The sequence below is a fragment of the Nipponia nippon genome, unplaced genomic scaffold, assembly GCF_047370975.1.
Source record: "Nipponia nippon isolate SJK-2023a ecotype South Korea unplaced genomic scaffold, ASM4737097v1 scaffold_3, whole genome shotgun sequence".
Classification (NCBI taxonomy): Eukaryota; Metazoa; Chordata; class Aves; order Pelecaniformes; family Threskiornithidae; genus Nipponia; species Nipponia nippon.
In genome coordinates this window covers 53626523-53639286 of record NW_028262347.1, presented here as the reverse complement: position 1 = coordinate 53639286, position 12764 = coordinate 53626523, and the positions used below count along the sequence as shown (strand labels likewise).

The following is a 12764-nucleotide window of genomic DNA, read 5'->3' as shown; positions in this document are numbered from 1 at the left end:
AAACAGCCATGCCCTGTAATACATGATCAAATCCCTGAAAAAAAAAGAATATTTTGCCTTTCACATCTGGGAACAGTAGGGAATTTTCAAACTACTTTCTCCATAGGAGAACTGCATCTTAATTTAAATTGCAAAAAGTGAACATAGTAATATGTTCAATTATGATTCTTGAAAAAAAAAAAAAAAAAAGAATATTCCCATTCAAAGAGTTTAGTGTAAGGTATCTTCCTGAGTCTCAGTAGACTTTTTGATTAAATGGAAAAACCAATAAAAGCATCCCAAATGTCCCATCCCCTTGGTACATCCAGTTTACTGAAGGCAGAAAGGGGAATTTTTCTAAGATTCTTTTATTACAGTGCCTGACTCTTGACACAGCTTAATGCAGACTTGATATAGTAGAACAGTTCTTTGAGCTGAAAAAGAAGGCAAGAAAAAAGATTTAAGCCCTAAGGAAATAACAGTAATAAACCGTTTATATCTATACTGCATATCATGCTGACAAATGATATTATCAGGATATCAGAAGTATTTTTCACAGAACATTAAATATGAAAACAGCTCAGGAAGCACAGTTTATTTTTTTCCATAAAATATCTATTTTGAGAACATGTAAAAAAAAACCCAAAGGGTATTTAAGGTTATTTAAATAAAGGAAGGGTGCAGTAGGAGATTTAGAGGCAGTGGGTGAGTTTGGTGGTCCTGTTCTGATTTCTAAGCCTCCTGCTGAGCCATCCTTCCTGTTCTGTAGGTCCCAGAGTCACTGTGTATTTAGCAAATAAAGTGGTGTAATAGGAAAGGATCTGTAGAGCAAAACAATCTGTGCTGAGGACCTGCTGTCCACGCTATTTAGGCTTGAGGGCTTACTTTGGACCCGCTCTAGTCTGGCCCAGGAGACTGACTAGAGTACATCTCACAACTTATTTGCATCCAGAAGTAATCCAGGTTTGAAATCCAACACTGTACTGGAATGCAAAAAAAGCATGGGTGGGGGCAACTGAGAGATTCACTTCAAATGTACACTCCCGATCTGAATTAAAAAGTTAGCACAGACCCATCCAGAGTGTACCACAAGGAATGTGTCTTTCTCTGCATGCTGGAAAAATAAATTTGCCCTTTATACTTGCTATGTTTCATCTTTCTCTGAAGAAAATTGGTTTGCCCTACACTGACTCATCAGTGCATGTAGAACGTTACATTAAGGAGTGTCTATGAGATTTAGCTAAGTTATTTGACTTGTAGGACTTCCTTCCCTATAAATATGACTTCCTGAGACAACTACTTTCGCTTGGAGTTGTCAAACAGTTCCAACTATAGTACTGCCATTTTTCGCTCAGAAAGTCTTACCTGTATTTGGAGGTCCTTTTCATTTTAGGAACGCAGTATGACAAATCCAGACTGATAAACTACTAGACTGGGATGGCCTCTGAGAAGGAACCCTTCTGTTGCCCTCTGTTATAGCCTGTAAGGCAGCTTTATAGATTGAGTCTGGATTTACAAGAACTCTGAGGTTCTAACATGATATGGAGACAGTCAGGCTGGCCCAGCAGCGTCAGGAAACAGCAGCTGCAGGGCTTTTGCATTGTCCACAGTATTCCAGGCTTACACTATTCTAGACAGAGACTTTTCTCCTACCTTGAGCATCGCTGACCTGTCTCCAGACATTGCATCTCCTTTCCCTGTGTTATGACTTCAAAATTCCATTTTCCTAAACTGATTTAAAAAAAAAAACAACAAACCTAGAACCAGGTCTGACTGCAGTTTTTGGTGGGAAAGTGGTCTAGTCATGTATGTCAAATCTCCATTCCTTCATCTGAAGAAGGATGCCGGAAGAAAATGGAAGAACAGAGAAGACTTCACTCTAGCAAGAAGTTAAGCATTTTTGGCTATCTTTGCAGCTTTATTTGCAATATGCATATCTAAAGTTGTATAATTGGGAATTCTTTTCCAAGGAATGCACTAGTTTTCATATTCTCAGACCCACAATTGGGAGCCATCAACATTCATAGGCATATGACTCAAACACATACATGCTAGGAGAGCTTTAGACTAAAGGGCTTACCCCAAATGTTTCACTATCCAAAACCAGAGGATTCGTAATCCTAACAGCTAGGATGGAACATTTAAATGGAACATTTAAACAAAAGTGCAGTTAGGGAAATCCAGGAAATTTGAAACTTTGCCTGCAGGTCTTTAAAAAAATAAATCAGAAGGGACTCCAATGTTCACTAATTTAATGACAGATTAGATTCTTCCTTAATTCCTAGTTATTTTGGTAGCTGGTTATTATCAGTATGGATGCTCAATGAAGGTAGGACCTTTGAATTCTGAAGAGAGTGTCTTTTCCTGTTGTTTGTGGCTACTTGAAATTAAGGGTCCCCTACACGTGACTTCACAGTGGGTGGAAGGGGCTAATATCTGCACTACTAACAGTGATAACTTATGCAGAAAAAGAGGAACCCAGAACCACCCAGTTTTTAAGCCACAGCTCCAATCAAGGAATGAGTAAATTTTCTCTGTGTGTTCTTTTTTCTTAATATCCTTTTGCCCTTTTAGATTCTAATTTTGTGGAAGCTGCGACTTTATTTTTCCATGTGTCTTCACTGGTTGGTATATTCTTCTTGACACCATAATATATTTAATTACACGGAACTTTGCTAATAATGAAATTATCTAGGCTGCAAAATCAAGTGCTCAAAAGTTAGGAAGTAACAGATTGGTAGTTTTCTCTGAAAGCTTAGATAATCTGTTTCCATATCCATCCTCATCACTGAAGAAGACCAGGACTTGGTGGAAAAAAATTATGTAGTCAACTTGTAATCTGGTAAATACACACAAGAAAACTGAGCTGAAATTGCACAAGCTATCATAAGTGCCATAAAGAACATCAGAAGTCTTATTTTTCAATGTGAATACCTTTTTTCTGCCACAATCTTCAGTGCAAGTTCCAATTTATAAAACAGATTGTTAAAACAAACTATTCAGTGCAATGCTAATAACACTGCCCCCAAATAACAACAGAGTTTGATGCTTGAAGTGAAGACTGTAGAAGTGACACTTACAATTTTAATTTCAAAACTACATTAGCTGGAATGTCAAGAATGGGCCATGTAAGCTCATTTAAGTAGAAGTCAAATTTTGTCCCAGCTCCATCATTCTTCCTTGTTTGGATAAAGAAGATTAATTTATTACTCCATAGAAAGAAAGGCAGAATGGATGCATAACTAGAGTACAGCTCCTAAACCCTTTAATTTTTACATTCTTTCTGCTGCTTCTTCAATTCACAGAAAATGAAACTTCAGTGGAAGTAATACAATATTTTAGTGATAATATGTCACTGGATTTAAATTGTAAAGCGTATACCTAATGGTTATATCGGCATACGTAAAAAGTATTTTGACCAATACACACAAAGGGAAATGTGATTTTTAATTTGCTCAGACTGTAGCTGTGTTTGAATGAAACATAAAACAAAGAAAAAAAAAAACTCCTCTAGCCAAAAGACAAACTTAATGCCAGTCAGGCTCTACATCTGTTAAGGAACTGTTGATAAAGCTCCATCCATAAAGTCTTCATTGGATCTTCTGGTTGAGCACGAACAACTAACAGTTGAAACAAACAATATTTCAACTTGTCAGCTACACAAAAGTGGTAAGAAACCTTTGCTATGTCCTTGTAAATCTTTTTGATTGTAAATTCATTTTAATGAATTCAGACAGAAACAATATTAAATTATTTGGCTGCAATGTTAGCTTTAAAACTAAACCAAACAAACATCAATACAGTCAGAGAGACTTTCACTGGGGCCAGATCTCCTGTCCTGATGGCATTAAGCGGGATCAACAGGCTCTCTTACCTACTAAACTGAACTGAAAGACAGAAAGGGAGCTTGAATCTTCAGAGTTCACCCCACCACTGTGTAGTTGATCTCCCATATTTATCCATACAAACCATAGAACATCTAACCAGTGTATCTTTTCCTTCTGAAATTAAGCAGCAGCCAAGTACCTTGAAACTTTTTTTGTAGGCTACAGCATCCCTCAGCTCCCATTAAGACTTTCAATTTTCTGGGTTTTTTTTCCTCTTATATATATACATGACCTACATTGCTATTTTCCTCAGTTATGGTTATGTAAAAAAAAAAAAAAGATAATCTGTTCAACTAGGAAAATATTCCTCAGACATTTTCCCTTTCCCTTTGAAAAACAACAAAGAATACACTGAATGGGAAAAAAAGGTTTTGCTGTAACAGCAGCATATGTTGCTCTGTCCTTCTGACCATTTTCTGTTCACTTTTCCTCTTTAATATGCAAAGATCATGTGCCTTTCACCCATGCCCTTTTGTTAGAGACCATATGGTACATGATCCCAAAATGCAATACAGGAATATCATGTCAGGTTAACTTATTACAGTGCAAGCAGGCAAAGAGGGCCCTTTGTAAGTTGCATGGGAAGCTGGGGAAGAGCGATGCGTAAAGGGGAAGATGAAATTGTAAGCAAGGTCAAACATGTCTCTGGGTGCCCTGAATTTTGTTGCTTTAATTATCTGTCTAAATGCTCCAGGAGTGCAGCTCTCTATGGGCTGAATTTCTAGCACAAGGAAAATCTCTAACTCTCTCCTTAGCAGTGTTTCACAAAAGAACTTGCACCACAAAACACTCTAGCTCCTGAAAAAGTCATCATCTGTAATTATATCTTCTAAATTTTATCTAAACTAGTAAACAAAACAGGGTCAGGGCATGGGCTTCAGCAATATCCTATGGTTTTCCATGCTTTTTAAGTTTTAGTATGGTCCCTGCCAGTTCTGCTCTGTGCCAGTCAGCCTTCTGCCAAAAAATCCTCAGGCACAGCTTGCAGGTAACATTAGACCACTCCAGTAAGTAGTCTGGATGCAGCCACACTCCTGAGGTGGGGGAAAGGAGTCAAGTCCCTGGTCTCCTCACTCCCCGAGAAGATAGCCCTAACATCCATGGGTTGTAGGGCACTTGGAGGCAAAGTTAAAGGGTATCACATTCCTTTCTGCACAAAAGACACAAAAAGGAATTTAGACACAAATTTTCATACTCGGGTCCATGATGCTTTGCCTGCCTTAAGACATAATTTAAAAGGGACTATGTGCCAAATGACTCCTCCTTGGCATGTTCTCTGAATCACCATTATGCACCATCAGGTTACTTGTTCTTCGCTGGAAGGGAATGTGGCACGTACCTGATACCCGATGCTTCTCATGAGAGATTTATGGTAAATTCTCCTCCTCCCTCCTTTCCCCCCAAAGGTTTAATATAAAGAAAACTTTTCCATTATTTTCAGAAGTGGTGAAGCATTAGACTTGGTTGCTTCAGGAAACAAGCAGACAACAAAGACCTGTATAGACTTTACAATAGGGGTGCATGAAATCAATAAAACCTCCTTTTCACTTGAGACATTTTATATTTCAGCATTATAATCTTAGAATGGAAAAACAGTCCCCATGGCAAAGGTCAGATACCAGTTGTCTTGCACAGAATGAGATTTTAAATCAAACTACATTTATTCCCTCTTTATAACAGGCATGAATTATTATTACATTAATAATTCTGTGTGTTCTTACCTCTCCCACAACTTCCAACCTGCTGGCATCATCAGAAGTACTGGTCAAATTACCGTGGTGAAGCAGGGAGTCATCATCTTTGGAAGGGCTGTTCACACCTTCTAACTCATCAAAAAAAATGTTGACATCCTTAGCTACTAAAAACAAAAATAAAAACATACATTCAAATCACCATTGAGCCAAATGAAGACATCGAGTATAACACATTATCAACAATCCCATTTTTTAGTTCTGGTTTCAGTATCTACTATGTTAAATTTAAAATCTGATGCACATTGGAGGAGTGTTTTCTTCACCAGTGAGCCACATAAAGATTTAGGATACCTCAATACCTCTCTGATGACAAATAAGTAATCTTCTGTCACAATAAAACATACATTAGCTATCTATCTCCTCAGCTTCTCTTGGGGTAAGTGGCTTAAACAATTGCCTTCTGGATTACTATAGTCTCTGAATATTTCTTATTATAAAGAAGCATTTTTTTAACCTGCTACATAAAGTATTGAGTTAGAAGCTGTACAGACCTGTGGGACAGCCAGAGGCAGACGACCTCAAATAAGTACTGTTACTTGAAAGGCACTGAATAAATGAGCCTGGGCAGAAGTTTGTCTTTACACAATTTGGCATGTTTTGATGCACATAAAGCTGGCACATTCAGATCTACCTAACTGCACAGCCCTCAGTCATGCATGATACAATAGTTTAAATCTAGAGGATGCTGTAGTAAACCCAACCCTGATAAAAAGTGAAGAGATGTAAGGGCCTGGAGCACAACCTCCCATCCTGGGGTTCTGGCAATGGGGCTCTGGGACAAGACAGAGCCAGTGCAGCCAAGGGTGGCTCCTTCCCTCTGGTGTCTGTGGGGAGAGGCCCCCAGACCACGCCATGGGGAGGCCTTGCCCGGCCATCCCAGGGCTGTGTCTGACCCTGGTTCTCCTCACTGGGCCTGATCCTGATGTCAACCCATGGGCTGACATTCCGGCCTGGCCTTGGCCCATCCCTCCCAGGGCAGGGCCTGGCAGCCTGGGCCTGTTCCCCCATCCTTTCCGCTGGATGGGATGGTGGGACAGGCCCAGGCTGCCAGGCCCTGCCTCCCGCCATGGGGAACACCTGGAACCAGCGGTGCCCTGACAGGAGATACCTGCTTGAGTAAATGGGTTGAATTTCCTCCACCTTTCACATCATGCCATGTCATGTGATAATTTTACTTTAATTAAAAAACAAACAAACAAACAAACCAACACTAGAAGGAATGAGTTAAAGGCTGGCACTGTACTCAAGATTAGAGCAGCATTAGCTTTAGGGTGACGTTCCCTGCTCTGTTGAGCAAGGAGGCGATGAGAAGCTGTGGGCAGAGCTGCTGTGCAAGTCTACAATCCCACATAAGGGCTGTTGACCTGCTGACTGAGTGGCTGTTGGATGGGAGAGGCGAGGCGGGCAGGCTGTGGCCAGTGAGGTCCACCTTTGCACCCCATATGCTGCAGGTCTGGTGTGAAAGCATGATGAAGAGATGTGTGGAGGGGGCAAGAAAAATGCCTTTTCTGAGGATAAATCTTCAATTGTGGATAGACTTCATGTGTCCAACCTCATGTTTCATAGGCAAAATCCAGAACTACAACAGTAGAGACATAACTGTTAGAAGGGACCCCCAAAGGTCAGCTACTGAGCCTCTTCCTCTGACTAGAGCAGGATCAAACATCTATCATTCCTGACAGAAACTTGTCTAACCTGCTATTACTCACAGGTTTTTTTTGCAAACTTGACTGACTTCTGGAATATTTTTTCTGTTGTGCAATAACCTCCTGATCCTTTTGCTTCTCTGCAACTCCCCTAACTTGGTGACAGGCAGTTGTAATTCCTGTTGACAAGAATTTATACTAACAGGGAACAGCCAAACATCTCTAATTGCTGACGGCAACTTAGTTCCATTTCTAACTCCTGGCTATAGGTGTAAAAATCTATTCCCCCAGTGTGGAGAGATTGAATAGCTGCCTGAAATTAAAGGCCGTTAACTGTTCCCAGCCATCATGAGCATTTTGTGACCTCCCTTTCACCTTTCCCTTCTTCAGGGGCTATAGCCCAATTTGAGAAACCTTTTTAAAAAAATCTCCAATGCTATCGACTCCACAGTCTCTGCAGGTGGCCTGTTTTTCACTACCACAAGCAGGAGAAAGTTTTCTTCATAATATTCATCCTGAATATGCACCTATATTATTCTTTTCCTATCAATCAATCATGAACACAGGGAACAGATTACTCCCTTTTTGTACATGTCTTTTACAGTATCTGAAGTCTGTTATTACAGTTGTAGGTAGGTAAAAAAGAAAACCCTATCAAAATATTCAAGAACTCTTCTTCTTCATTTTCATGCATAAGGACAGAGTTAATGAAATACATTGAACGTTCAATTGCAATACTTTTGCTTATAAAGCCATGAAAAATTTCAGAAACAACAGAAAAGTCTTCCTATCCAAATGAATCCACTCTAGATACCAAGCTAATGAACTAACCTAAGCAGCATAATTTCTAATAGAAATTAAATTTTCAATACTTTTAACACCTTTTTTTTTTTCCATCTAGACAGCATAACGTAAGAAATTCTGTGCCAGATTTACAGTTTTTAGGATAACATACTACCCCTCAAGTTTAGCAATTTTGGGGTTGCGTACTGACTAATCTATCTACCATTCTTTGTATCCCAATATTAGTATCGCACAATATTTAAGCCTTACTTAACACTTCATATCATAATTCATCAGTTTTAGATAGCATCCTCTGTCCTGCAGGATCTCCATCAGCTTTTACAGAGATACTGGGAGTAACAGCTTCACCTACTTCACTCTCTTTTGTAGTGTGTGTATCATCATAGTCTGTGAACACATCAGAGAGATAAAACCTCTTTTTGCCGAGTTTCGCTTGCCGTTTTAAGGCTGGTTTTACTATCAGTCCATTTATTTTACTTACCCTTCTTTTGTGAAAAGTGCCAGGATATCATTAGAGACAAATATTCAGGACTGAGTTTTCCACTTTAAAACTGGCCTTGGCTTCACACCATCCTGTTCCCATTTAGGGGTGAGCTTACTGACAGGAGTGGAGAAGAGCATCCTGGTGTTGTTTTAGTTTATGTGATGGGGAGAGCCTGCAGTTCCTCAGTGTCACTGTGTCTGCATCACTACAGAGGTTTTAGGAGACTTAGAAGGCAAAAAACAGACTCCAATTTGTACCACATGCAGCAGCAATGTTACAGAATTATTTGCCACCTCGATCCATTTCAATCCACAGAAATCATGCTAGAGATGCCTATAAAAGACAGGGAAACCACCGCAAGACAGCACAGTCTAACCACCTGCCCTTCCCTGCCTTACCGTTTCAAAAGGCAAGACTGGAAACATTCCAGTCCATCAGATAATAATCTGGATGTAGATCATGACCAGCTTTTGCATACATGTTCATATGAAAAGAATTAATCTGAATACTCGACAAAAGAACTAGTGAAACAGAAAACATTTCGAATGTCTTGAAACTTCACTGACTGAAACCCAGCAGAGTGCCTCCATGAGGGTGACTCATTAACCTGTATATGATCAACACCTCAATATAGTCTGAAAACAACTGTAGAAAATACAAAAATAATTAAATAGTGAAGCTTTCTGAAGATTATGCAAGATATATATCTATTGCAGACAGAGGCAATGAAAGATATAAAAATGAAAGTTTTGCCTGTATGCTATGCTCGAGGGAATTTGAACTAGCTTTTTCTTGCCATTAAGATTGCCTTGGTATAAAAGATGAGGCCTTTGAGATACTAGAATTGCTGCTTCCTGAAGTGCCAGTAATGCTTTGGGTTGCAAAATAGATGGTTTTTAAGTGGATGTTTTTTGATACACAACTTGGTGTATAAGACAGTGAATGTGTCTGGGGGGTTCGAGCAGAGAATTACTGGATTATTCTGAGAACTCATGAGGAGCAAAAAATCTTATTTCAAGGTCACTTTAAAATGCATCCCATCTTAGCAGTGACTAGAAGTTGTGGAAGCAGTGAATCTCAGCTAGTTAGTGAAATTAGCTACCAGGACCTGTCCAGATTGCTTGTGGTAGAAAATTGCTTGTATCAGAAGTACGCAGATAATTGGCATGCTGGTTGGTAGCTACAGCAAATAGCATAAGTAGTGAAGAGATGGCTAAACTATCTCATCAGCGCTAAAGGTATCTGTTACCTTCTTCCAGTTGCAGTAAACGTGTGCTGCTGGTGAGAAAGCGGAGCTTTTTACGCTGCAGTTGCCTTGCTGTGTATGTTTTTGAAAATACACTCTTACGTCACTGAAACTAAACATGGGGCCCTAACATTTGCTGGGAACATTTTTCTACCTCAAATCTCACTGGACACTTAAAAAAATCATAAAATATTGTTCCACAAAACTAAATAAATAATTTAAAAAGCAAATCCTGTTTGCTTTACTTTAATAATGGTAATGATACTTCCAAGCCAACTGTCCTGCTGCCTGTAGCTAGCGCAGCCACTCCACTCCAATGGACATGAATGCCTATGCTGCCAAATGTTGCTAAAGGCATGATCAGGCCTCCATCTTTTCTGTTCCCTTCAGATCATGATGTGCATATATCCACAAATGAACTTAACAGAATGATATATAATAATTTTATCATATATATGCTGTTTGGGAGACAGACTGGTGCTAGTGTATAGTCATGTCTTTTTAAGCGATGGAATTTAACAGCAATACAGAGCAGCATGTATATTGCTACAGGAGTTACTAAGAATTCTCCCTCTGGTTTTAGATCAGCTTAAATATGCAAGCTCTTTTCTCCCCCTCATGTTTCATGTTGTGGAAAAAAATCAGAATGACTTGATAATTCAGAATCCCTTGAGGAGAGGAAAAAAATGTGGATATACAAATATTTTTATCCCAAATATAGTAGGAATGACATATTCTGAAATCTGAATGCTGGGAAATTCTGAGTGAGAGTCTGTACATAATCTCAGTGGGTCCATAAGCCACTTTGGACCAAGAGGCTGATTTAGGTAGAGCTCAAAGTTGAGATAACTACTTTAACCTTCTGAAGATGGATGCTCAAAAACTGAGGTGCTTAAAAATAAGAATTTTCAGTAAAAAATGGGACCTGACTATGTTTTTGTGTGGCAAGATGGAAACATGCTCAGAGATCATGTTTCTGTTAATTAATTGTTATTTTATTACCAATTGTCTCACCAAGCCATCGGCTATACTCTAGCTTTGGATAATGCAAGCTGAAGATCGATATTCCAGAAACTGCTCTTTGGAAGCTTTTAGGCCTGTCAGTAACATTGAAGAGTGAATTTCCTTAAAACTTCTTACTGTCAATGTTTATAATGAGTATAGAGCATTTCCACATGTTAAGTGTGGTGGAAAAAATGATTGGGTTTAAAAGCACCAATATTGGAGAATACCGCTTAATAAAAATCCTGAGCAGAAAACACCTGTTTTGCAGAGACTTGCAAAGCAGAAAAATTCAAGTATGAAAAATACAAGAATCTTTCTGCATCTTGTTTTTTTTTTTGTTATGCTTTTACAGCATCTCTTGGGATTTTTGATACAAACATATTTCTGCACTCAGTAAGGCTGGCAGATACAATTTAGAAACCTTTGCTTCAAGGAGGCTATCCTACAGATACCACACAGCCCAGAACTTTTTATCATGTTAAATGCTAAATTCAGTAACTACATGGTGGATCAGCAACCCTGACCCAGGAAACTCACTGATTTCTGGTTTCCAGATTTTAAGGATTAGAATGAGAAAATAAAATTATTTTTTATTAAATCTACTGAAAGTCAGTGTAAATTGGATTGTGAAAAATATTCTAAAAATCCAGAGACTTCTTAGAATTTTGACTTTACTGCAATGGCAATGAAAGTAAGTTTCATACATTGAAGCAAATTTCAGGAATTCATGAAAAAAGCTTGAAATTTGAGCTTTTTTTTTTTTAATAAAGCTATTTACTGCTTTTCCACAAGAAGTCCATCTTCTCAGTGTAATAAATAGGAAACAGCCATGAAAGCCTTTGCTAACTTTTGCCGTGGCCCTGAGGGCACCCCCAGCCCTGACTGTCCCTACCTGGACCCCCAGGGCTCCCTCCACCCTGCCCAGGTCCCAGGACCCCATTTCAGCTCCCCAGGACTGTCAGCCCCTGCCCAAGTGATGCCGCAGGAATGCTGGTCTCCAGCTCCCCACAGCCCTGCCCTGCCCAGAGCCATGGCCCCACTGCACCAGGGAGGTACCCAATGATTAAGGCTGGGGCTGTCCCCTGTGCCCCCCGGCTGCTCTGCTCCTGGCTGGGGCTGTGGCATGGGTACAGGCTGTGAGTAGGCAACAATAGGGAATTCTGGTTTATATCTGACAGAGAGTTCATGCAGATCCTTGACACCTCTGCTGTCTAGTTTACAAGTTTGGTTTAGGTCAAATGCATCACCCTGTTTCACAATTTTACACCCAGTGCAATAATCCCCTATTTTACAGTGTGTGTAATGGCTATAGAGCCATTTTCAGATTAGTAATTATTGTTTCTGGACTGTCTCTGATAGACTACAGATAATTTCTGAATATCATGTGGTCAAGAAGAAACTGTTTTATAAAAGACTTTCCAGAAATCTTTAGAAACATGTGTCTAAGACTCTACCATGAACTATGGTACTTAAATGCAGAATTTAGCTCTGATGCAGTAGAAATGACTTTTAAGTCTTTTATAATAGTAGTATATTCACATAAAAGTAAATAATGAGATGGTAAATCTTTATCTTCAGTTGCAGTCTAAGAGATTCAGTAGGGTAAAAGAAAAAAAAGTAGCTTTAGAGAAAAATGTTTGTTTTCAGTAACTAAATTAAAAAAAAAAACCCTCAACTCTGCTATTGCATGATCACTCTTGGCAGTCTACCAAACAGAAAGACATACCAGCTAGCTAAAGTTGCACAAGGCACCTCCTGAATAGGGAAATGCTCAGGAAACTCGTGTTAGCAAGAAAAAAATATGTGATCTTTAAAAGTATCATTAACCTTTTAAAATTTTCATTCAATGCTAACAACAACTGGGAATAAAAGTAACAATGACTATTCAGAGCAACCACCCTAGAAAGAATATTTAGGCATGGTTATGCTAATTATTTGATATTCACAACAGACTGCAGG

General features: G+C 39.2%; 1 protein-coding gene across 6 annotated transcripts in view; it reads right to left on the bottom strand.

Moving 5' to 3' along the window:
* Positions 1–12764, bottom strand: part of ANO4 (anoctamin 4) — a 197529-nt gene that overhangs the window by 101630 nt on the left and 83135 nt on the right. For all 6 annotated transcript variants that reach the window (XM_087764788.1, XM_087764785.1, XM_087764789.1 and 3 more), the window contains one exon: positions 5588–5724. In XM_087764788.1, the coding sequence (XP_087620914.1) occupies positions 5588–5724 (137 nt within the window). The remainder of the gene's footprint in view (positions 1–5587; positions 5725–12764) is intronic.